Source organism: Dendrobates tinctorius, unplaced genomic scaffold (assembly GCF_039654945.1).
Source record: "Dendrobates tinctorius isolate UK_male_01 unplaced genomic scaffold, ASM3965494v1 ptg000403l, whole genome shotgun sequence".
Classification (NCBI taxonomy): Eukaryota; Metazoa; Chordata; class Amphibia; order Anura; family Dendrobatidae; genus Dendrobates; species Dendrobates tinctorius.
Window position 1 is genome coordinate 851,187 of NW_027362068.1, and position 23,962 is coordinate 875,148.

Consider the following 23,962-nt stretch of genomic DNA (forward strand, 5'->3'; position numbering starts at 1 on the left):
CCCTAGATAATTTTTTTTAACACATATGCAGCATCAGAGGTGCTATCCCAAGCTAACAGCTTGAGGGGTACTGGTCTTCACATGAGTGATGCCGTGTTACCAGTCATGGCTGTCGCGGCGCACCCGTCCCCCCTGTATACTGCAATTCACGAATAACAATTTTTGATGACGGTGATGGAGATCTTTTGTAGGTAGCCATGTGCTTGGCTTCAACATCTTCATCAAGTAGCCTTTTGAGATCGGTGCAGAGAAGAGCAGGGGTAACGACGCCTTTGGTATCATCATTTGCTGTCTTAGTGTAGAATTTCCTATTACATACAGAAATACACCAAAAAACAAGATTTAGTATCACATATACAACAAGGATACAGACAGCAATGTGTAAGAAGCTTTGTAAGATCCCAGCTATCCAGCCCCCAATTCCCTTAAACCAATTGGCTGGATTGAGAAAGGAGAAAGTGTCTGACCACCAACTGTCCTTATTACGATCATTGTCTTTATCGTATTGATCTCTGAGTCTTTCAATATCTTCTAACTTTAACTTCTACCAATAATAATATGGAAAATGCGAAAAACCAAAACATTATGCCCCCTTTCTTTGCTATTGGCTTGTTGGGTGATGAGGAGAACTTGATAGGGACCGTCATACAAGGGTTCTAGTCCGTGCTTCCTGACATGCCTCTTCACAACTACCAAATCACCAGGCTTCAGGTTATAACAGGTGTCGGTTTCTGCTGAATCTGGAAAAGAAGCGGAAACTAGAGCATGGGTGTTAGTAAGATTTTTACTATGCTGAATAACATATTGAACAGCACGGTCAGTTTCTTCTGATAACTGCTGAGGCTGGAAATTTGCAACTGGGGGCCTAGCACCAAACAATATCTCATATGGGAACAAATCATATTTTGTAATAGGGGTAGTACGGATATAGTATAGTACAATGGGTAGGAGCTCTGGCCATGGAGCCGTAGTCTCCTGCATCATTTTGGTCAATTGTTCCCTCAGTGTGCCGTTCAGCCTCTCAACTTTCCCACTGGATTGTGGGTGGTACGGAGTATGGAGGGCTACAGTGGATCCAAGCATTGTCCGAACTTTTTGGTACACATGAGAAGAAAAGGCCGGGCCTTGGTCACTTTCAACAACTTCTGGAACCCCATATCTGCATATAACTTCCATCACCAGTTTCTTCGCTGTGGTCTTTGCAGTCATGTTGGTAACAGGGAATGATTCCGGCCAACTGGAGAACCGGGGCCCAGTAGAATTTTTGCACCAGTGCAAGGGCCTGATTCTTTCCTCGATATGTAGGTCCATGTGCCCATGTGGCAATAGCAGGGTACATCCGCTTAGGGAGACACACGAGTTGGTCCTTTTTCCAGAGACCAACATTCTCTGCATCATCATTAACCCCTTCACGACCTTTGACGCCACATAGGCGTCATGAAAAGTCGTGACAAAACGACCCATGACGCCTATGTGGCGTCATGACTTTAAAGCCCCCCTGCGGGTCGGGTGACCTAGGTCGCTGAAAGGTCACCCGACCAGCAGATACAGGGGGCTTTGTTCTTCACCACAGGGGGCGTGTCTTCGCCCCCACGTGGCTACGATCGCTCTGATTGGCTGTTTCACTTTTAACAGCCAATCAGAGCGATAGTAATATTTCATCAATGAAAATTGATGAAATATTACAATCCAGCCATGGCCGATGCTGCAGTAGCATCGGACATGGCTGGAGACCGTGATCCGACCCCCCCCCCATTGACTCACGGGGCCGATCTGCCCCCGATACCGACTGACGGCGGCAATGTGCCGCCGCCATCATCATCAGCTCCCCTCCCCCTTCTCTGGGCTCCCCTCCCCCTTCTCTGGGCTCCCCCCACCTTCCGACCCCCCCTCACCCCCCAGGTACCTCTGATGTCCCTCTCCGCCTCCCGGTGTCCTGCGGTCTTGCTTCATGGGCGCCGCCATCTTGGAAAACGGCGGGCGCATGCGCAGTGCGCCCGCCGGCTGCAATTTCTCTTCATTCATTTTAATCACTGTGATAAACTCACAGTGATCAAAATAGAATGAAAAGTAAATAAACCCCCCGTTTATCACCCCCATAGGCAGGAACAACTAATAAAATAAAGAAATTATTTTTATTTTTATTTTTCAGTTAGGGTTGGAAAGAGGGTTAGGGTTGGAATTATGGTTAGGGTTGGAATTAGGGTTAGAGTGGAAATATGATTAGAGTGGAATTAGGGTTAGGGTTGGAATTAGGGTTAGAGTGGAAATATGATTAGAGTGGAATTAGGGTTAGGGTTGGAATTAGGGTTAGAGTGGAATTAGGGTTAGGGTTGGAATTAGGGTTAGGGGTGTGTTGGGGTTAGGGTTATGGTTAGGGTTGGGATTAAGGTTAGGGATGTGTTGGGGTTAGGGTTGTGGTTAGGGGTGTGTTGGGGTTAGGGTTGAAGTTAGAATTGAGGGGTTTCCACTGTTTAGGCACATCAGGGGGTCTCCAAACGCGACATGGTGCAACCATTGATACCAGCCAATATTGCGTTAAAAAAGTCAAACGGTGCTCCCTCCTTTCCAAGCCCCGACGTGTGCCCAAACAGTGGTTTACCCCAACATATGGGGTATCAGCGTACTCAGGAAAAATTGCACAACAACTTTCGTGGTCTAATTTCTCCTGTTACCCTTGGGAAAATAAAAAATTGGGGGCTAAAAAATATTTTTTTGGAAAAAAAATGATTTTTTTATTTTCACGTCTCTGCGTTATAAACGTCTGTGAAGCACTTGGGGGTTCAAAGTGCTCACCACACATCTAGATAAGTTCCTTGGAAGGTCTAGTTTCCAAAATGGGGTCACTTGTGGGGGGTTTCTACTGTTTAGGCACATCAGGGGCTCTGCAAACGTAACGACGACCGCAGACCTTTCTATCAAAGTCTGCATTTCAAAACGTCACTACTTCCATTCTCAGCCCTTACGTGCGCCCAAACAATGGTTCCTCCCCACATATGGGGTACCATCGTTCTCAGGACAAACTGGACAACAACTTTTGGGGTCCAATTTCTCCTGTTACCCTTGGGAAAATAAAAATTTGCGAGCTAAAATAATCATTTTTTGAGGAAAATTTTTTTTTAATTTTCACAGCTTTGCGTTATAAACTTCTGTGAAGCACTTGTGTGGTGAGCACCTTGAACCCCCATCTACATAAGTTCCTTGGGGGGTCTAGTTTCCAAAATGGGGTCATTTGTGGGGGGTTTCCACAGTTTAGGTGCATCAGGGGCTGTGCAAATGTAACATGATGCACGCAGAACATTCCATCAAAGTCAGCATTTCAAAATGTCACTACTTCTCTTCCGAGCCCCGACGTGTGCCCAAACAGTGGTCCCCCCCACATATGGGGTACCAGCATACTCATACTCAGGACAAACTGGACTACAACTTTTGGGGTCCAGTTTCTCCTGGTACCCTTGTGAAAATAAAAAATTGCGCAATTAAATAATTTTTTGAGGAAAAATTTTTTTTTTAATTTTCACGGCACTGCGTTATAAACTTCTGTGAAGCACCTGGGGGTTCAAAGTGCTCACCACACATCTAGATAAGTTCCATAAGGGGTCTAGTTTCCAAAATGGTGTTACTTGTGGGGGGATTTCACTGTTTAGGCACGCAGGGGCTCTCCAAACGCGACACGGTGTCCGATAACGATTGGAGCTAATTTTCCATTCAAAAAGTCAAATAGCGCTCCTTCCCTTCCGGACCCTGCCGTGCACCCAAACAGTGGTTTATGACCACATATGAGGTATCTGTGCACTCAGGAGAAATTGCCCAACAAATGTTAGCATCCACTTTATCCTTGTCGCGTCCGTCTGCAAGTCTGGGCTGCAGACAGACAGCGCCCCGAGTAGCACCGACACCCTTTACCCCTATACAGGGATCTGGATTTACTGCAGAGCCCAGGAAGCGCTGTCTGAACAGGAGCAGAGTGCCAGAGCAGAACGGTCGCAATAGAAAAGCAGGAAGGGAGCCAAAAATGGAGTCGGAAACCAGGCGAGCAGTGGAGGTACAGAAACGGCAGGCAGAGGCAGAGTCGAGAGTCCAGGCAGAGGTCAAAAACCGGGAGAGTAGCGGAGGTACAAAATCGTCAGGCAGTAGAGGGGGTCAGGAATCCAGGCCAAGGTCAGCGTCAGTAATCAGGAGAAATGCAAGGTACAAAAACGGCAGGCAACAGAGTAGTCAGAAGTTCAGGCTGAGGTCGGAGTTAACGATAGGCAATCACAAGCAACACGTAGGGGAACCAAGAATATATCCGGCGGCTTGCAAGCCCAGTCCCAAGGTATTTGAGGGATCAGGTCGTCCCTCACAGGCTCCCGGGCTGGTGATGTCATCAGGACCGCCCCCAGGACCAGACCTGATGATGATGCACCAGCCCCTTCATGACTGACAGAGGAGCGGAGTCTGCATCCAGTAGACGCCTGCGCAGAAGCCCTTTCATTGTTGCCGCCCTCACTCGGGCGCGAGCCACGGCGCCTCCTAGTGGTTGAGGGCGGAACAGCAGGCCCCGAGATCGACGACGACATGTCAGTCCGGCGTCTCCTGGTGGCCGAGGCCTGGACAGCAGGCCCCGAGCCCGAGGGCGGCGTGACAGTCCGTCGCCTCCTAGTGGCTGAGGGCGGAACAGCGGGCCCCGAGTCTGATGGCGACGTGACAGTACCCCCCTCTCCAGGAGGGGCCTCCGGACCCTCAAAACCCGGTTTGTCAGGGTGAAGGAGATGAAATCTCCTAATTAATGCCTTAGCATGGATGTTCCTTGCGGGGACCCAGGACCTCTCCTCCGGGCCGTAGCCCTTCCAGTGTACAAGATACTGTATGGAGTCTCTCACAAGGCGGGAGTCAAGGATACCCTGGACTTCATACTCCAAGGACCCTCTGACCGAAACAGGAGGAGGAGGGGACTGGACAGGGTGAATTGGGGAGCGATACAGTTTGAGGAGAGACTTGTGGAACACGTTAGGTAATTTAAATGACTGCGGAAGTTTCAAACGGAAGGCTACCGGGTTAACCACTTCTATAATTTCATATGGGCCGATAAATCTGGGACCCAGTTTGGCAGACGGTACTTTCAGTTTGATGTTTTTAGTAGAAAGCCAAACCTTGTCCCCAACCCCCAAGTGTGGCCCCTTGGACCGTCGTTTGTTTGCAGCTGAAGCCTGTCTAACTTGAGCCCCTTTCAAATTCGTATTTACTTCAGACCATATTGTTTTCAAGCGATGTATGTTTTTCTCTACCCCAGGGAGCTCCGACATCCTAGCCGAGAACGACCCAAAGCGCGGATGCAATCCAAGGTTACAAAAAAAAGGGGTAGTTTTAATGGAGTCCTGGTAGCGATTATTTAAGGCAAACTCAGCCAATGGCAGATGTTCTACCCAATCGGACTGGTGTCCTGACACGTAACAACGGAGGTATTTCTCCAGAGCTTGATTAGCACGTTCGGTTTGCCCATTGGTTTCGGGGTGGTAGGCCGAGGAGAAGGATAACTCAACACCGATGCGTTTACAGAACGCCCTCCAGAATTTTGAGACGAACTGGGTACCTCTGTCGGACACAATATTTGACGGAACACCATGAAGACGTACAATGTGCACAAGGAACAATTTGCTCAAGGTTTCGGAGTTAGGTAAGCCAGACAGGGGAATAAAATGGCACTGTTTGCTGAACCTGTCTACCACCACCCAGATACATGTTTTCCCATCTGAGGTCGGCAGGTCTGTGATGAAGTCCATGGAGATGTGGGTCCATGGACTCTCAGGGGTGGGCAAGGACTGAAGCCAGCCAGCAGGGCGATTATGGGTGGATTTGGCGCAGGCACAGACTTCACATGCTGAAACATAGTTCTTACAGTCCTTGACCACCGTCGGCCACCAAAAGTTCCTAGTTACCAACCTGGTTGTATTATTGAGCCCAGGATGACCTGCCAGAACAGAGTCATGTGACTCTTTAAGAACTTGAAGGCGAAAGGAATTCGGAACAAACAATTTTTGGGGGGGTGTAGTGTCAGGAGCTCGTTCCGGAGACCTACGGATCTCCTCCAGAAGGTCCAAGGAAACTGCCGACACGACGATCCCATTGGCTAATATCGGAACAGGTTCACAGTCTTCGGCTTGTGTGGGGCAAAAACTGCGAGAGAGGGCATCGGCCCTCACATTTTTCGTGCCAGGGCGAAAGGTGATTAAAAAAATCGAACCTTGAAAAGAACAAGGCCCACCTGGCCTGCCTGGAATTCAGTCTTTTAGCTGACTCCAGGTAGGTCAGGTTTTTGTGGTCTGTAATGACGGTGACCTTGTGTTTGGCGCCTTCGAGAAAGTGACGCCATTCCTCGAAGGCCCATTTGATTGCTAGTAATTCCCGATTCCCAATATCATAGTTCTTCTCTGTGGCAGAGAACTTTTGGGAAAAAAAAGCACATGGGCGCAGCTGAGTGAGGGCTGCAGTGCCTTGCGATAGCACTGCTCCCACTCCGACTTCGGAGGCATCCACCTCCACAATAAATGGGCGGTCTAAGTCAGGTTGTACTAAAACTGGGTTGGCCACAAAGCATTCCTTTAACGTAGAAAATGCTTGAATAGCCTCGGGATTCCAGTTGGCCACGTCCGCCCCCTTCCGGGTTAGATCCGTGAGTGGCTTGGCAATCTCAGAAAAACTCCTGATAAACTTACGGTAGTAATTGGCAAATCCCAAAAATCGCTGCAGTGCTTTCAGCGATTTGGGTTGCACCCACGCCTTAATAGGTTGGATCTTGGCAGGATCCATGCGGAAACCCCTGCCTGAGACCATGTACCCCAAAAATTGTACCTCCTCAGCGAAAAAGACACATTTCTCCAACTTAGCAAACAAGGAGTTCTCCCGCAGTCTCTGCAGTACTGAACGGACATGTTGAGCATGTGTCACAGGGTCAGTGGAGTAAATCAAAATGTCATCCAAGTACACAACGACATACACACCACAGATGTCCCTGAAAATATCGTTAACAAAGTGCTGAAACACTGCAGGAGCATTGCTGAGTCCGAAAGGCATTACTAGGTACTCAAAGTGACCAAGAGGTGTATTAAACGCTGTCTTCCACTCATCGCCGTCTCTTATGCGGATTAGATTGTATGCCCCCCGGAGGTCAAGCTTAGTAAACCAACGGGCTGCAATTAGCTGATTAAAAAGATCAGGGATGAGTGGAAGCGGGTACTGGTTCTTTATAGTGATTGCGTTTAATTCCCGGTAGTCAATGCAGGGTCTGAGACCACCATCTTTCTTCTCTACAAAGAAGAACCCAGCTCCAACTGGTGAAATAGATGGTCTAATGAACCCCTTTCTTAAGCTATCTGCTATGTACTCATTCATGGCCTGACGCTCTGGACCAGAGAGATTAAATATTCTCCCTTTTGGAAGACGGGCATCTGGAATTAGGTTTATAGGACAATCATACTCTCTGTGGGGTGGTAGTTTCTCAGACTCTATAACGGAAAAGACATCTCCATAATCCCTGAGAGCAAACGGTATGAAGGGGTGTTTTTTTAGCTTGGTTTGATTTACTGCTACAGACATGCAATTATCCTGGCATTGCGAACTCCAGCGCACCACATCACCCAGGTGCCAGTCAATGACAGGGTTATGTTGACGTAGCCACGGCATCCCCAAAATGACTGCAGAAGATAGACTGTCCAACACAAAAAAGGAAATAAGCTCAGTATGTAGTGCTCCTACTGACATAGTTATCTTAGCAGTAACAAATTTAACCCCCTCCCTGAATAATGGATGTGCCATTAATAGCCGTGGTTTTAATTGGAATATTAAGTTTCAGTAGTGGGACACCAAGTTTTTTAGCAGCAAAAGAGTCCATAAAATTCCCTTCAGACCCGCTATCGACATAGGCTTTTAAACACAGAGAATCCTGACCAAAATACAATGAAATAGGTAGTAAAACTTTGGCCGCATCTGCGGTCAATACCTGAGCCTCTGCGCAACCATAGCCAGAGCTGCTCAGAGGCTGATGTTCCCGGGGTACGGATCTCTGACGTTCAGCTTTGTCCCTGGAGTCTCCTAACTGCAGCATGCTCGAGCAGGAAGGTGAGACTGATCCTCCAGGCTGGATACTGAGGCTTAGTAACAGGTGTTTTAGGCCAACAATCAGCTCAGGCAAGAGAGGAAAGGAAAAAAAAATTCAGAGAAACTGTCTTCATATAGGTGTGATATATATATATATACACACACAAGAGACAGTTTTATTTGGGCCGGATATAATGTCGCGTCCGTCTGCAAGTCTGGGCTGCAGACAGACAGCGCCCCGAGTAGCACCGACACCCTTTACCCCTATACAGGGATCTGGATTTACTGCAGAGCCCAGGAAGCGCTGTCTGAACAGGAGCAGAGTGCCAGAGCAGAACGGTCGCCATAGAAAAGCAGGAAGGGAGCCAAAAATGGAGTCGGAAACCAGGCGAGCAGTGGAGGTACAGAAACGGCAGGCAGAGGCAGCGTCGAGAGTCCAGGCAGAGGTCAAAAACCGGGAGAGTAGCTTAGGTACAAAATCGTCAGGCAGTAGAGGGGGTCAGGAATCCAGGCCAAGGTCAGCGTCAGTAATCGGGAGAAATGCAAGGTACAAAAACGGCAGGCAACAGAGTAGTCAGAAGTTCAGGCTGAGGTCGGAGTTAACGATAGGCAATCACAAGCAACACGTAGGGGAACCAAGAATATATCCGGCGGCTTGCAAGCCCAGTCCCAAGGTATTTGAGGGATCAGGTCGTCCCTCACAGGCTCCCGGGCTGGTGATGTCATCAGGACCGCCCCCAGGACCAGACCTGATGATGATGCACCAGCCCCTCCATGACTGACAGAGGAGCGGAGTCTGCGTCCAGTAGACGCCTGCGCAGAAGCCCTTTCATTGTTGCCGCCCTCACTCGGGCGCGAGCCACGGCGCCTCCTAGTGGTTGAGGGCGGAACAGCAGGCCCCGAGATCGACGACGACATGTCAGTCCGGCGTCTCCTGGTGGCCGAGGCCTGGACAGCAGGCCCCGAGCCCGAGGGCGGCGTGACAGTCCGTCGCCTCCTAGTGGCTGAGGGCGGAACAGCGGGCCCCGAGTCTGATGGCGACGTGACAATCCTGTTGCCCATGTGAAAATGAATAAACTGAGGCTAAAAGAAAATTTTTGTGAAAAAAAAAGTACTTTTTTTTTTTTACCGATCAATTTGTGAAGCACCTGGTGGGTTCAAAGTGATCATTATGCATGTAGATAAGTTCCTTGGGGGTTCTAGTTTCCAAAATGGGGTCACTTGTGGGGGAGCTCCAATGTTTAGGCACACAGGGGCTCTCCAAACGCGACATGGCAACCGCTAAATATTCCAGCCTATTTTCCATTCAAAATGTTAAATGGCGCTCCTTCCCTTCTGAGCCCTGCCGTGCGCCCAAACAGTGGTTTATGACCATATATGAGGTATCGGTGTACTCAGGAGAAATTGCCCAACAGTTTGTAGGATCCATTTTATCCTGTTGCCCATGTGAAAATGAAAAAATTGATGCTAAAAGAAAATTTTTGTTGTAAAAATTAAAATGTCCATTTTTTTCTTTCCACGTTGCTTTAGTTCCTGCGAAACACCTGAAGGGTTAATAATCTTCTTGAATGTAGTTTTGAGTAGCTTGAGGGGTGCAGTTTTTAGAATGGTGTCACTTTTGGGTATTTTCTGCCATATAGACCACTTAAAGTGACTTCAAATGTGAGGTGGTCCCTAAAAAAATGGTTTTGTAAATTTTGTTGTAAAAATGAGAAATCGCTGGTCAACTTTTAACCCTTATAACTTCCTAACAAAAAAAAAAAATTGTTTCCAAAATTGTGCTGATGTAAAGTAGACATGTGGGAAATGTTATTTAGTAACCGCTTTGTGTCACATATATCTCTGGTTTAACAAATTGCAAAATTTTCTAAATTTTTACCAAATTTCTGATTTTTTTCACAAATAAACGTAAAAATTATCGACCTAAATTTACCACTAACATGAAGCCCAATATGTCACGAAAAAACATTCTCAGAATCGCTGGGATCCGTTGAAGCGTTCCTGAGTTATTACCTCATAAAGGGACACTGGTCAGAATTGCAAAAAATGGCCAGGTCATTAAGGTCAAAATAGGCTGGGTCATGAAGGGGTTAAGTGGTCTTGCGGGGTCCGACAGAAAACTTCAGTCTGTTGTAGATCATCAGGTTCTTGTAGGGTCAGTGCTTCTTGTAACTGTTTACGCTGAGAGCGTGTGGTCACCATAGTTGGTATGGTTGATTCAACAGGTAAGAGAGCGGCGGCTTTTGCTTGCATATCCGCAAATGTGTTGCCAACAGTCTGTGGACTGTTCCTAGGACCGTGCGCCTTAACTTTGATAATGGCCACCTGAGTAGGTAATTTGATTGAGTCCATGAGGGTTTTATCAGCTTCAGCATTTTTCACTGGGGTTCCGGCAGTAGTAATAAACCCTCGATTGGCCCATAGAGCCCCAAAATCGTGAGCAATACCAAATGCATACCGTGAGTCCGTGTATATATTAGCCCGTCTGTTCTTGGCCAAAGTACATGCAGTAGACAGAGCCTGAAGTTCTGCTTCTTGTGCGGACTGTGAGGGCGGGAGCGCACCTGCGTGCACTACAGTGTCCTCTGTGGTAACAGCGTATCCCGTGTGGAATCTACCAAACTCGTCAGCATATCTTGAACCGTCCGTGTATAACACCAGATCAGGATTTGGGAGTGGATTCTCACTGACATTTGGTGGAGTAGCTGTTTCTTCTATCAGAAGTTGGGAACAGTCATGTTGGAGGTAATCCTCATCACTGCCATCTTTCCTTGTAGCTCATTATGCCGTCTTTCAAGGCGTTGTAAAGGGGTTGCATTATGCGGGATGCATCCGGTATCCACTGACAACAATAAGTGCATAGTCCAAGAAAACGCTGGAGTTCAGTTTCATCTGTTGGGAAAGGAAGGGAGCTGACAGCTATTATTCTTTCTTCTGCGAGGTGTCTGACACCCTGAAGGAGACAGTGACCCAAGAATATCACTTGACCAAGGCAGAACCGAAGTCTCGAGGCCGAAACCCGACAGTTCAGCGCTGCCAGATGCTTGAGGAGGCTAACATTGGCAAAAATGGCAAAAGACACCTGCTCATATCTTTTTTTTTTTTTTTTTTTTCAAACTGGTTGGGACTGTTTTGGGCCCCTTGTGGCATCGGTGGGAAAGGCATGGAAAATACAGATTTCCTCACTGTCTTCATCTACATAGGGATTATATAACATAAGAATTATCTGACCATCATCTTGGAATTGTATTCTGGGGCGGAACTGTGATAATAATTCTCCTCTAGTAAATTTACTGGACATATGGGAGAGATTACAAACTGAATAGTAACCTCGGGGAAGGGTTTTATGGGGTTTATAAAAGTATATTAATTGGGTCTGCCATCTACTCCGATTAAAACAGCGGCCTGTATGACAATCTCTCTGAAAGTGTCCGAATCGGGCACAGCGCCAGAATTGCAGACGAGAATTAGCAGGGAGGGATGGGGTTTGCTGTGTGTGAACAAGCTGCGGTGGGGGCGATGTGGGAGGGGGAGCTGGGATTGGAGGGAGAACTGGAGCAGCTGCAGTTGCAACTTGCTTTTTTTTTTTTCTTTCCCTGCTGATACAGAGCTGGTTAAAGTCTTCTGAAAACTTTTTTTTCTGGATCTGGAAGGGGGTGGATACTCATAACCACTAGCAATATTAGGCATAACGGGGACTAAGGCTGGCGGCGGTGGCTGATAATAGATACCGTGAGCGTTTAACAAAGAAAAGGTGGGGGCTGCGACTCTCGGTCTCCTCGTACAATTGTCATCTAGCAGGGAGACCTCTTCTTTCAAATCATTCTTAACTATTTATCTGCCTGACACATTAGTATCAAACATAGTTCCTTCTTAATCAATCACTTCCTCACACCACAGTCACTTTCTTGAACCACAAAACATCCAGTCCTTGCCATAATAATAGACAATTTTTCCTTCTTCAACATAGCAGTAACAGAAACAATCAGAATTCACTTCCTCTGTTCTTCCTAACACCTTCGTCACACAATTCATGTGCCAAGCCACAAAATTCTTCTTTTCCTTCCACGGATTCTCTCATTTAGAGCTAAATATCCTTACTTCAGTTGTGCACAGATCTGGAGCGGCCGTATCAGTCTGTTCCAAAGGGTCAATAATCCCCCTCTGGGATTGCCCAAAATTCAACGCGGTACTCAGTGAAAGGAGGAGGGCGTCTCAGACTATCCCTCCGGACACCTCTGGTTATATATCTATATATACCTGAGTTACGTATCCTACCCAGTCTTCGATCACTCACCACGCCTGACTCTAACAGTGAATTCAGGACTTCAGGATATTTTGACTATAAAGAGAGTCACAATCACTGGTCAATCCGGGGTGTCCGTCCATTATGAGGTACGGTTCGAGCACTGGGCCCCCAATGGGACTACACCTCTATATGACTCCACCCAAGAATCACCCCACCACGAGGACAAACCTCAGATCCTTTTTGCAGCAACAAGCACAGGAAAACCACACCTACGGTCAGTGAACAGTATAACTGCCAACTTACCGTGGTTGTCGTGGGGGATGATCAGTCCCAATTTTCCAGCACCTGCGTCCGCTCCGAGGGTCCTTTGTCTTGTTGTCCTCCGGGGGCAGAGGTGTCCCTATTCGGGGGCCCCACGTTGGGCAGCCAAGCTGATAGGGAGAGAGTTAAAGTAACCCTTCACGGTTGAGCCAGTGATGTCCAAATTATTCCACAGAGTGTTGCTAGCAATTCAAATGACCAAACGGAGACGTGTATCTGTATGGGACAATCCAAAGAGATCGGTAACCCCTTTATTGTAGTCACTTCTTTTATAATATTTCGCTTAATTATGCAAAGTTCTCAACTACCAATAACATCATTTCACTTTATAAGCCAATAATATTGCAAGAAAACCGGAAACTACATATATGTCCATCATAGGAAGTAGTATAGTGGCATATTCTTCAGAGTAGTACACCCCCGGTTCCCTTATCTTGCACCTGATGGGAGCAGTCTGGTTTCATGACAGCCCATGCCAATTACAAAAATTTATCTTACAGCAACAAAAATGGAGAAACGAAACCTTCAGAGAATGGATAAAACGAAACTTCAGCTTTGACTTTAGTTTTAACCCTTCACAGGCTGACCGGCCATCACGTGTGATGAATGAGGCAGACCACGTGTGATGGGTGGTGCAGGCTGGGTAGTATGGGGCACACCATGCATCATGGCTGATCGGGCATCACGTGTGATGAATGAGGCAGACCACATGTGATGGGTGGTGCAGGCTGGGTAGTATGGGGCACACCATGCATCATGGCTGACCGGGTATCACGTGTGATGAATGAGGCAGACCACGTGTGATGGGTGGTGCAGGCTGGGTAGTATGGGGCACACCATGCTTCATGGCTGACCGGGCATCACGGGTGACCACGTGTGTGAGTGCCGCGGCAGAGGTCTGGGATCTTCTTGCGCTCTCCACTCTTCAGCGCCCCTTTCTTCTTGTCTTTCAGAACATGAGCTTGTATATAAGAACAGGGATGGCTGTGTCTTCAAATTTAACACTGAGACCAATGACACCACCATGCTTCTGGAAAACTCCACGTTTGTAAGTATTTACTTTCTTTTGTTTCTACAGCACCAACACAGACTAGAGCGCTGTACACAGGTCAGTCTTTGTCCCGAGGAGCTGGCAATCTGAGGTCCTGACCTCACACCTGGCCTGTAGTATAAAGCAACAATAATCAGGATGGAGGACCCCCTGGACACCCAAAAATCTTTAGGTGTCAGCTGTAATGGCTGTGGAGTTCTTGATGATGAGGCAGCTTGTGGAACCTGCGAGATGTACACCCATCATCTGTGTACCACTACCCATCAGCTAGGCCCTGTCCATGTGTCAGGTAATACTAATGGCATCCGGTCAGGTAGTCCCCCCCCATTGCCCCATCCGTAATGTATAGAGAAACGGGACCCTGAGTGACGATGGGTGCATGCACCATGTTCTTCATGTGCACAGGTGACATTTCACAACAGCTCCTTATGGTCACGACATTGTGGTTTCCATGTTCACAGGATCAGGGTGCATATATGATCCCCAAGTGAAATGGACCCTCAGTAGGCTGTCGCCCTAGGAGTTTTCCATCTACACAGAACGTGGAAGGCTGACACTTCACCATCTTTCCTTTCACGTTGTATCTTCCAGGATTCTGATATCCACATTTCTTGTAGGTGACTTTCAAGGCCTCCGGATACTCGCTGTCTCCAGACCAGCGCTTTGTGCTCCTCGCCTATGACATGAAGCAGGTGAGAGGGAGAGAAGTTGGGTGCTGTGTTGTGGGATGCGGTATTGGGAGATGCAGTGTTGTGCGGTGTAGCTTTGTAGGGTGCAGTACCGTGAGGTGCAGAGTTGTGGGGTGCAGCGCTGCGAGGTACAGCATTATGAGGAGTAGTGCTGTGGGGTGCAGTGTTGTGAGATGCAGCAAGGTGCAACATTGTTGAGTGCAGCACTGTGTGGTGCTGTGTTGTATGGTGCAGCATTGTGGGGTGCAGCACAGTGAGGTGCAGAATTGTTTGGTGCAGAGTTGTGGGGTGCAGCGCTGTGAGGTGCAGCATTGTTGAGTTCAGCACTGTGGGGGTAGCGTTGTTGGGTGCAGCAATGTTGAGTGCAGCGTTGGGTGCTGCACTCTGGGGTGTAGCATTGTGGGGTGCAGTGCTGTGAGGTGCAGCATTTAATGAAGCACTGTGGGGTGCAGCACTGTTGAGTGCAGCGCTGTGAGGTGCAGCATTGTTGAGCGCAGTGCTGTGAGGTGCAGCGCTGTGTGGTGCAGCATTGTTGAGTGCAGCGCTGTCAGCTGCAGCATTGTTGAGTGCAGCGCTGTGAGGTGCGCCATGGTTGACTACAGCGCTGTGAGGTGCAGTGCTGTGGGGTGCAGCATTGTTGAGTGCAGCGCTGTGAGGTGCGCCATGGTTGACTACAGCGCTGTGAGGTGCAGTGCTGTGGGGTGCAGCATTGTTGAGTGCAGTGCTGTGGGGTGCAGCATTGTTGAGTGTAGTGCTGTCAGGTGCAGCATTGTTGAGTGCAGTGCTGTGAGGTGCAGCACCGTGAGGTGCAGCATTGTTGAGTGCAGTGCTGTGGGGTGCAGCATTGTTGAGTGTAGTGCTGTCAGGTGCAGCATTGTTGAGTGCAGCGCTGTCAGGTGCAGCATTGTTGAGTGCAGCGCTGTGGGGTGCAGCATTGTTGGGTGCAGTGCTGTGGGGTGCAGCACTGTCAGGTGCAGCATTGTTGGGTGCAGTGCTGTGGGGTGCAGCACTGTGAAGTGCAGCATTGTTGAGTGCAGTGTTGTGGGGTGCAGCATTGTTGAGTGCAGCGCTGTGGGGTGCAGCATTGTTGGGTGCAGTGCTGTGGGGTGCAGCACTGTCAGGTGCAGCATTGTTGGGTGCAGTGCTGTGGGGTGCAGCACTGTGAGGTGCAGCATTGTTGAGTGCAGTGTTGTGAGGTGCAGCATTGTTGGGTGCAGTGCTGTGGGGTGCAGCACTGTGAAGTGCAGCATTGTTGAGTGCAGTGTTGTGGGGTGCAGCATTGTTGGGTGCAGTGCTGTGGGGTGCAGCACTGTCAGGTGCAGCATTGTTGGGTGCAGTGCTGTGGGGTGCAGCACTGTGAGGTGCAGCATTGTTGAGTGCAGTGTTGTGGGGTGCAGCATTGTTGAGTGCAGCGTTGTGAGGTGCATTATTGTTGAGTGCAGCACTGCCAAGCCTCTTGAAGAAGATACTTTGAATTGCGCGTTGGGGTGGCAGGTTGGAGTCCTCATCACTGCATACTGCCAGTAACAGCTTGAGCATTCCCCTTACATCTGATAAACTTATGTGTATTGTGGCCGCTGCACTTTAGCACTGAATACACATATTCTGCTACTATAAATTGGCGCACAATTAGGTGGACATATTTTATATACACGTATGCCTCTGACTGGATGATGCTGTTGCCACTAAACAGCCCTCCCTTTTTCTGGCCAGTTGACATGTGTGTATCGTGACTTTGTCCTAAATATCGGGCTGTTGTTACCTGAGTGCTGTTCTTACAGGATATATAACTTGAATTCCCTTTTTCCTGCTTCGGCAGTAATATTGTGTAGAACTTTTTATATTTATTTGTGAATAAAAATATTGTTTTGGTATAAGATACTCACCCATTTCCCATCTTTCTTGCTTTAATCAGCTTGTATGGGTTTTTCTGTGTAATATACCAGTGCTGTGGGGTGCAGTGCTGTGGGGTGCAGAGTTGTGGGGTGCAGTGCTGTGGGGTGCAGACTTGTGGGGTGCAGTGCTGTGGGGTGCAGAGTTGTGGGGTGCAGTGCTGTGGGGTGCAGAGTTGTGGGGTGCAGTGTTGTGGGGTGCAGAGTTGTGGAGTGCAGTGTTGTGGGGTGCAGAGTTGTGGGGTGCAGTGCTGTGGGGTGCAGACTTGTGGGGTGCAGTGCTGTGGGGTGCAGACTTGTGGGGTGCAGTGTTGTGGGGTGCAGAGTTGTGGGGTGCAGAGCTGTGGGGTGCAGTGCTGTGGGGTGCAGAGTTGTGGGGTGCAGTGCTGTGGGGTGCAGAGTTGTGGGGTGCAGTGTTGTGGGGTGCAGAGTTGTGGGGTGCAGAGCTGTGGGGTGCAGTGCTGTGGGGTGCAGTGTTGTGGGGTGCAGTGCTGTGGGTTTGCAGAGTTGTGGGGTGCAGTGCTGTGGGGTGCAGAGTTGTGGGGTGCAGAGTTGTGGGGTGCAGTGCTGTGGGGTGCAGAGTTGTGGGGTGCAGTGCTGTGGGGTGCAGTGCTGTGGGGTGCAGAGTTGTGGGGTGCAATGCTGTGGGGTGCAGAGTTGTGAGGTGTACCATCATTGAGTGCAGCATTGTGCGGTGTAGCTGTAGGGAACATATCTACTATTTCCTATGACCTTCTGATCTTTGTTTGGTTTTGTATCTGACATCAAAACCCCAGAGTGTGCGCCCCATTATACATATCACTGGGGACGAAGGGAGAAGATTTGTGGAAGGCATGGATTACTGATGTGCTGGTGAACCCATGTCTTCCTAAGATTAAACGTAAAGCAGGGGTTGTATGACCTTGCCTCCTAAATGCCATGCTGTCCCACCTTCTCCCTGACCTACGTACAGTAAGAATGTCCCCCATCCTGACCCCTGTATTGTAGTAATGTCCCCCATCCTGACCCCGTATTGTAGTAATGTCCCCCATCCTGACCCCTGTATTGTAGTAATGTCCCCCATCCTGACCCCTGTATTGTAGTAATGTCCCCCATCCTGACCCCTGTATTGTAGTAATGTCCCCCATCCTGACCCCTGTATTGTAGTAATGTCCCCCATCCTGACCCCTGTATTGTAGTAATGTCCCCCATCCTGACCCCTGTATTGTAGTAATATCCCCCATCCTGACCCCTGTATTGTAGTAATGTCCCCCATCCTGACCCCTGTATTGTAGTAATGTCCCCCATCCTGACCCCTGTATTGTAGTAATGTCCCCCATCCTGACCCCTGTATTGTAGTAATGTCCCCCATCCTGACCCCGTATTGTAGTAATATCCCCCATCCTGACCCCTGTATTGTAGTAATGTCCCCCATCCTGACCCCTGTATTGTAGTAATGTCCCCCATCCTGACCCCTGTATTGTAGTAATGTCCCCCATCCTGACCCCTGTATTGTAGTAATGTCCCCCATCCTGACCCCTGTATTGTAGTAATATCCCCCATCCTGACCCCTGTATTGTAGTAATATCCCCCATCCTGACCCCTGTATTGTAGTAATGTCCCCCATCCTGACCCCTGTATTGTAGTAATGTCCCCCATCCTGACCCCTGTATTGTAGTAATGTCCCCCATCCTGACCCCTGTATTGTAGTAATGTCCCCCATCCTGACCCCTGTATTGTAGTAATATCCCCCATCCTGACCCCTGTATTGTAGTAATATCCCCCATCCTGACCCCTGTATTGTAGTAATGTCCCCCATCCTGACCCCTGTATTGTAGTAATGTCCCCCATCCTGACCCCTGTATTGTAGTAATATCCCCCATCCTGACCCCTGTATTGTAGTAATATCCCCCATCCTGACCCCTGTATTGTAGTAATGTCCCCCATCCTGACCCCTGTATTGTAGTAATGTCCCCCATCCTGACCCCTGTATTGTAGTAATGTCCCCCATCCTGACCCCTGTATTGTAGTAATATCCCCCATCCTGACCCCTGTATTGTAGTAATGTCCCCCATCCTGACCCCTGTATTGTAGTAATATCCCCCATCCTGACCCCTGTATTGTAGTAATGTCCCCCATCCTGACCCCTGTATTGTAGTAATGTCCCCCATCCTGACCCCTGTATTGTAGTAATGTCCCCCATCCTGACCCCTGTATTGTAGTAATATCCCCCATCCTGACCCCTGTATTGTAGTAATGTCCCCCATCCTGACCCCTGTATTGTAGTAATGTCCCCCATCCTGACCCCTGTATTGTAGTAATGTCCCCCATCCTGACCCCTGTATTGTAGTAATGTCCCCCATCCTGACCCCTGTATTGTAGTAATATCCCCCATCCTGACCCCTGTATTGTAGTAATGTCCCCCATCCTGACCCCTGTATTGTAGTAATGTCCCCCATCCTGACCCCGTATTGTAGTAATGTCCCCCATCCTGACCCCTGTATTGTAGTAATGTCCCCCATCCTGACCCCTGTATTGTAGTAATGTCCCCCATCCTGACCCCTGTATTGTAGTAATGTCCCCCATCCTGACCCCTGTATTGTAGTAATATCCCCCATCCTGACCCCTGTATTGTAGTAATGTCCCCCATCCTGACCCCTGTATTGTAGTAATGTCCCCCATCCTGACCCCGTATTGTAGTAATGTCCCCCATCCTGACCCCTGTATTGTAGTAATGTCCCCCATCCTGACCCCTGTATTGTAGTAATGTCCCCCATCCTGACCCCTGTATTGTAGTAATGTCCCCCATCCTGACCCCTGTATTGTAGTAATGTCCCCCATCCTGACCCCGTATTGTAGTAATGTCCCCCATCCTGACCCCTGTATTGTAGTAATGTCCCCCATCCTGACCCCTGTATTGTAGTAATGTCCCCCATCCTGACCCCGTATTGTAGTAATATCCCCCATCCTGACCCCTGTATTGTAGTAATGTCCCCCATCCTGAACCCTGTATTGTAGTAATGTCCCCCATCCTGACCCCTGTATTGTATTAATGTCCCCCATCCTGACCCCTGTATTGTAGTAATGTCCCCCATCCTGACCCCGTATTGTAGTAATGTCCCCCATCCTGACCCCTGTATTGTAGTAATGTCCCCCATCCTGACCCCTGTATTGTAGTAATGTCCCCCATCCTGACCCCGTATTGTAGTAATATCCCCCATCCTGACCCCTGTATTGTAGTAATGTCCTCCATCCTGACCCCTGTATTGTAGTAATGTCCCCCATCCTGACCCAGTATTGTAGTAATGTCCCCCATCCTGACCCCGTATTGTAGTAATGTCCCCCATCCTGACCCCTGTATTGTAGTAATGTCCCCCATCCTGACCCCTGTATTGTAGTAATGTCCCCCATCCTGACCCCTGTATTGTAGTAATGTCCCCCATCCTGACCCCTGTATTGTAGTAATGTCCCCCATCCTGACCCTGTATTGTAGTAATGTCCCCCATCCTGACCCCGTATTGTAGTAATGTCCCCCATCCTGACCCCGTATTGTAGTAATGTCCCCCATCCTGACCCCTGTATTGTAGTAATGTCCCCCATCCTGACCCCTGTATTGTAGTAATGTCCCCCATCCTGACCCCGTATTGTAGTAATGTCCCCCATCCTGACCCCGTATTGTAGTAATGTCCCCCATCCTGACCCCGTATTGTAGTAATGTCCCCCATCCTGTCCCCTGTATTGTAGTAATGTCCCCCATCCTGACCCCTGTATTGTAGTAATGTCCCCCATCCTGACCCCTGTATTGTAGTAATGTCCCCCATCCTGACCCCGTATTGTAGTAATGTCCCCCATCCTGTCCCCTGTATTGTAGTAATGTCCCCCATCCTGACCCCTGTATTGTAGTAATGTCCCCCATCCTGACCCCGTATTGTAGTAATATCCCCCATCCTGACCCCTGTATTGTAGTAATGTCCTCCATCCTGACCCCTGTATTGTAGTAATGTCCCCCATCCTGACCCCTGTATTGTAGTAATGTCCCCCATCCTGACCCCTGTATTGTAGTAATGTCCCCCATCCTGACCCCGTATTGTAGTAATATCCCCCATCCTGACCCCGTATTGTAGTAATGTCCCCCATCCTGTCCCCTGTATTGTAGTAATGTCCCCCATCCTGACCCCTGTATTGTAGTAATGTCCCCCATCCTGACCCCTGTATTGTAGTAATGTCCCCCATCCTGACCCCGTATTGTAGTAATGTCCCCCATCCTGTCCCCTGTATTGTAGTAATGTCCCCCATCCTGACCCCGTATTGTAGTAATGTTTGTGTGGATGCCTTTGAGTTTCCTGAGTACCTTTTAGAAGTGTTTGGTGTTGGTTTGCTACACTTGACAATGTCACCTTTTGTAGTGTGTAGTTTCATACCGCCAGTATATATCCTTATTAGAACATATTATTTAGCATAAAAAGAAGCCTAAAAAAGTACTGGCCATCGTTATTCCTTTCTTAATAGCTGTGATAACACCTCTCCTTACTGCTAACCTCACACCTACGGCTCTGACACAAATTAGGAGCCCACTGCGGTGTTGTATAACAATCCGCTTCTCTCCATGTCTGACAGCCATTCCTCCATTCCAGGGTCAGCTGAATTCCATCCAGAGTCCACCTCATTCTACTCAATGTGCTTCTGATCAGGTGATCACCTGAACCAAACCTTATCTAACAAAGGAAAGTATAAAAACCTGCTGTGGTGTTCACAATCCTCCTGCAATAGGACAAGCTGGACGGCAAAACAAGTGCTAGTAATATCCCAAAAGTTATAGGAATGAAAAAATAACTTATAACCATGCCAAAGGAGATGAAAGGAAAAGTCTTGAGTTAGGAAAAGAAGGGCTCAATTCTGGCTTCACTAGCAGAGAATCTGGGACCTGTGCTGCTGTCGGGCATAGGCTGGTGGATCGGAGGGTTCAGGGAGGGGGGGCCCTAGGAGGGGGGGTAATGTTAGGAATCTGGGTCATTCTATGCTTATGCAGCAACCCAGATTCTCACATTTGTCTCCAGAGGCTAAGTCCTTTTTCCCTGCTTCTGAGCATGCTCACGGGACTAGCTGTCACTGGAGTTCAGGAGTCAGGTGCTCAGGTCCTGCTCCTGATTCCATTGGCTTAGCTCAGGGCTCTGGAGATTTCTGGCAGGTCCCGTACGCTATAAAAAGTGCGCATGGCCGCTATGCCATGCGCTAGTATTTTCTATACTTGCTGCTGTGTGTTTGGTGACGGATGCTTGGACTGGTGACTGACTAAGAAACCCCTTCCCTCTGATAATACGAATGTGTGAGTGATCGGGATACAGCCAGTGTGCGCGCTAGCGCCAGCGCGCTCAAGCTCCGCCAGTTGCAGCAGCCAGCGTCCTGCTTCGCGCTTGCAGCCCACTTTTGGCGTCGCAGTTGCGAACTTACTGTAAGTCCATTTGGGTGCAGTGCTGTTCTTAACTACTCCGGCTTTGGCTACCGCACATGTGCTGCTGAGTGTCTGTGAGGCTAATACAGACTCAGCGTTTTTTGCATTTGTGTTTTGCGTGCAGCTCTGTGAGTTTTAACAGAGTTTGCTTTTGTGCACCAGGTTCAGTTCTTCCTGTGCACATTACCGTCCTGGTGCTCTGCCTTTTCAGCAGCGGTTATTACACCTGCCACACGGTGGACCCCGGGTGGCGAAACACGTTTATTTATATTTTTTTTAAGCGTGTTCCTCCGTCGTAGCAGGCTGCTGCGGAGAGCAGGCGAGAACGGAACTGCAGGAGCCGAGAGCACACGATGCAGCGAGGCCAGTGTGCTAGGAAACACAACAATCAGGCACCTCCCTCAGGGGGAAGCGGCCTGATATGCTCCTGTCTGGTCTGCCATTGGTTAGGGAGGTGCTTCCGGGTCAGGGCATAGCCGGAGCACAAGAAGCCGGAGGAGAGAGGCAGCGGTGAGGGAGCGGAGGCCGGCAGCGGCGTGGGAGCAGAGGCCAGGTGAGTATGACGGAGCAGTGTAACAACATCTATAATAACATCTATCCTTACTGCTCTCCTCACACCTACAATAACACCTATCCTTACTGCTCTCCTCACACCTATAATAACACCTATCCTTACTGCTAACCTCACACCTATAATAACACCTATCCTTACTGCTAACCTCACACCTACAATAACACCTATCCTTACTGCTCTCCTCACACCTATAATAACACCTATCCTTACTGCTAACCTCACACCTATAAAAACACCTATCCTTACTGCTAACCTCACACCTACAATAACACCTATCCTTACTGCTCTCCTCACACCTATAATAACACCTATCCTTACTGCTAACCTCACACCTATAATAACACCTATCCTTACTGCTAACCTCACACCTATAATAACACCTATTCTTACTGCTATCCTCACACCTATAAAAACACCTATCCTTACTGCTAACCTCACACCTATAATAACACCTATTCTTACTGCTCTCCTCACACCTACAATAACACCTATCCTTACTGCTCTCCTCACACCTATAATAACACATATCCTTACTGCTACCCTCACACCTATATTAACACCTATCCTTACTGCTAACCTCACACCTACAATAACACCTATCCTTACTGCTCTCCTCACACCTATAATAACACCTATCCTTACTGCTAACCTCACACCTACAATAACACCTATCCTTACTGCTAACCTCACACCTACAATAACACCTATCCTTACTGCTAACCTCACACCTATAATAACACCTATTCTTACTGCTATCCTCACACCTATAATAACACCTATCCTTACTGCTAACCTCACACCTATAATAACACCTATTGTTACTGCTATCCTCACACCTACAATAACACCTATCCTTACTTCTAACCTCACACCTATAATAACACCTATTCTTACTGCTCTCCTCACACCTACAATAACACCTATCCTTACTGCTAACCTCACACCTATAATAACACCTATCCTTACTGCTAACCTCACACCTATAATAACACCTATTCTTACTGCTAACCTCACACCTATAATAACACCTATTGTTACTGCTATCCTCACACCTACAATAACACCTATCCTTACTTCTAACCTCACACCTATAATAACACCTATTCTTACTGCTCTCCTCACACCTACAATAACACCTATCCTTACTGCTCTCCTCACACCTATAATAACACCTATCCTTACTGCTACCCTCACACCTATAATAACACCTATCCTTACTGCTAACCTCACACCTATAATAACACCTATCCTTACTGCTAACCTCACACCTACAATAACACCTATCCTTACTGCTCTCCTCACACCTATAATAACACCTATTCTTACTGCTAACCTCACACCTATAATAACACCTATCCTTACTGCTAACCTCACACCTATAATAACACCTATCCTTACTGCTAACCTCACTCCTATAAAAACACCTATCCTTACTGCTAACCTCACACCTACAATAACACCTATCCTTACTGCTCTCCTCACACCTATAATAACACCTATCCTTACTGCTAACCTCACTCCTATAAAAACACCTATCCTTACTGCTAACCTCACACCTACAATAACACCTATCCTTACTGCTCTCCTCACACCTATAATAACACCTATCCTTACTGCTAACCTCACACCTATAATAACACCTATCCTTACTGCTAACCTCACACCTATAATAACAC

At 48.3% G+C, this 23,962-nt stretch overlaps 1 protein-coding gene across 3 annotated transcripts in view; it reads left to right on the forward strand.

Moving 5' to 3' along the window:
• The window catches only part of DPP10 (dipeptidyl peptidase like 10), a 763,146-nt gene that overhangs the window by 169,231 nt on the left and 569,953 nt on the right, over positions 1-23,962 (forward strand). For 2 of the 3 annotated variants that reach the window (XM_073563825.1, XM_073563826.1), the window contains 2 exons: positions 13,603-13,697; positions 14,318-14,392. In XM_073563825.1, coding sequence (XP_073419926.1) covers positions 13,603-13,697; positions 14,318-14,392 — 170 coding nt within the window. The remainder of the gene's footprint in view (positions 1-13,602; positions 13,698-14,317; positions 14,393-23,962) is intronic. The other variant, XM_073563827.1, reaches the window with a different exon arrangement.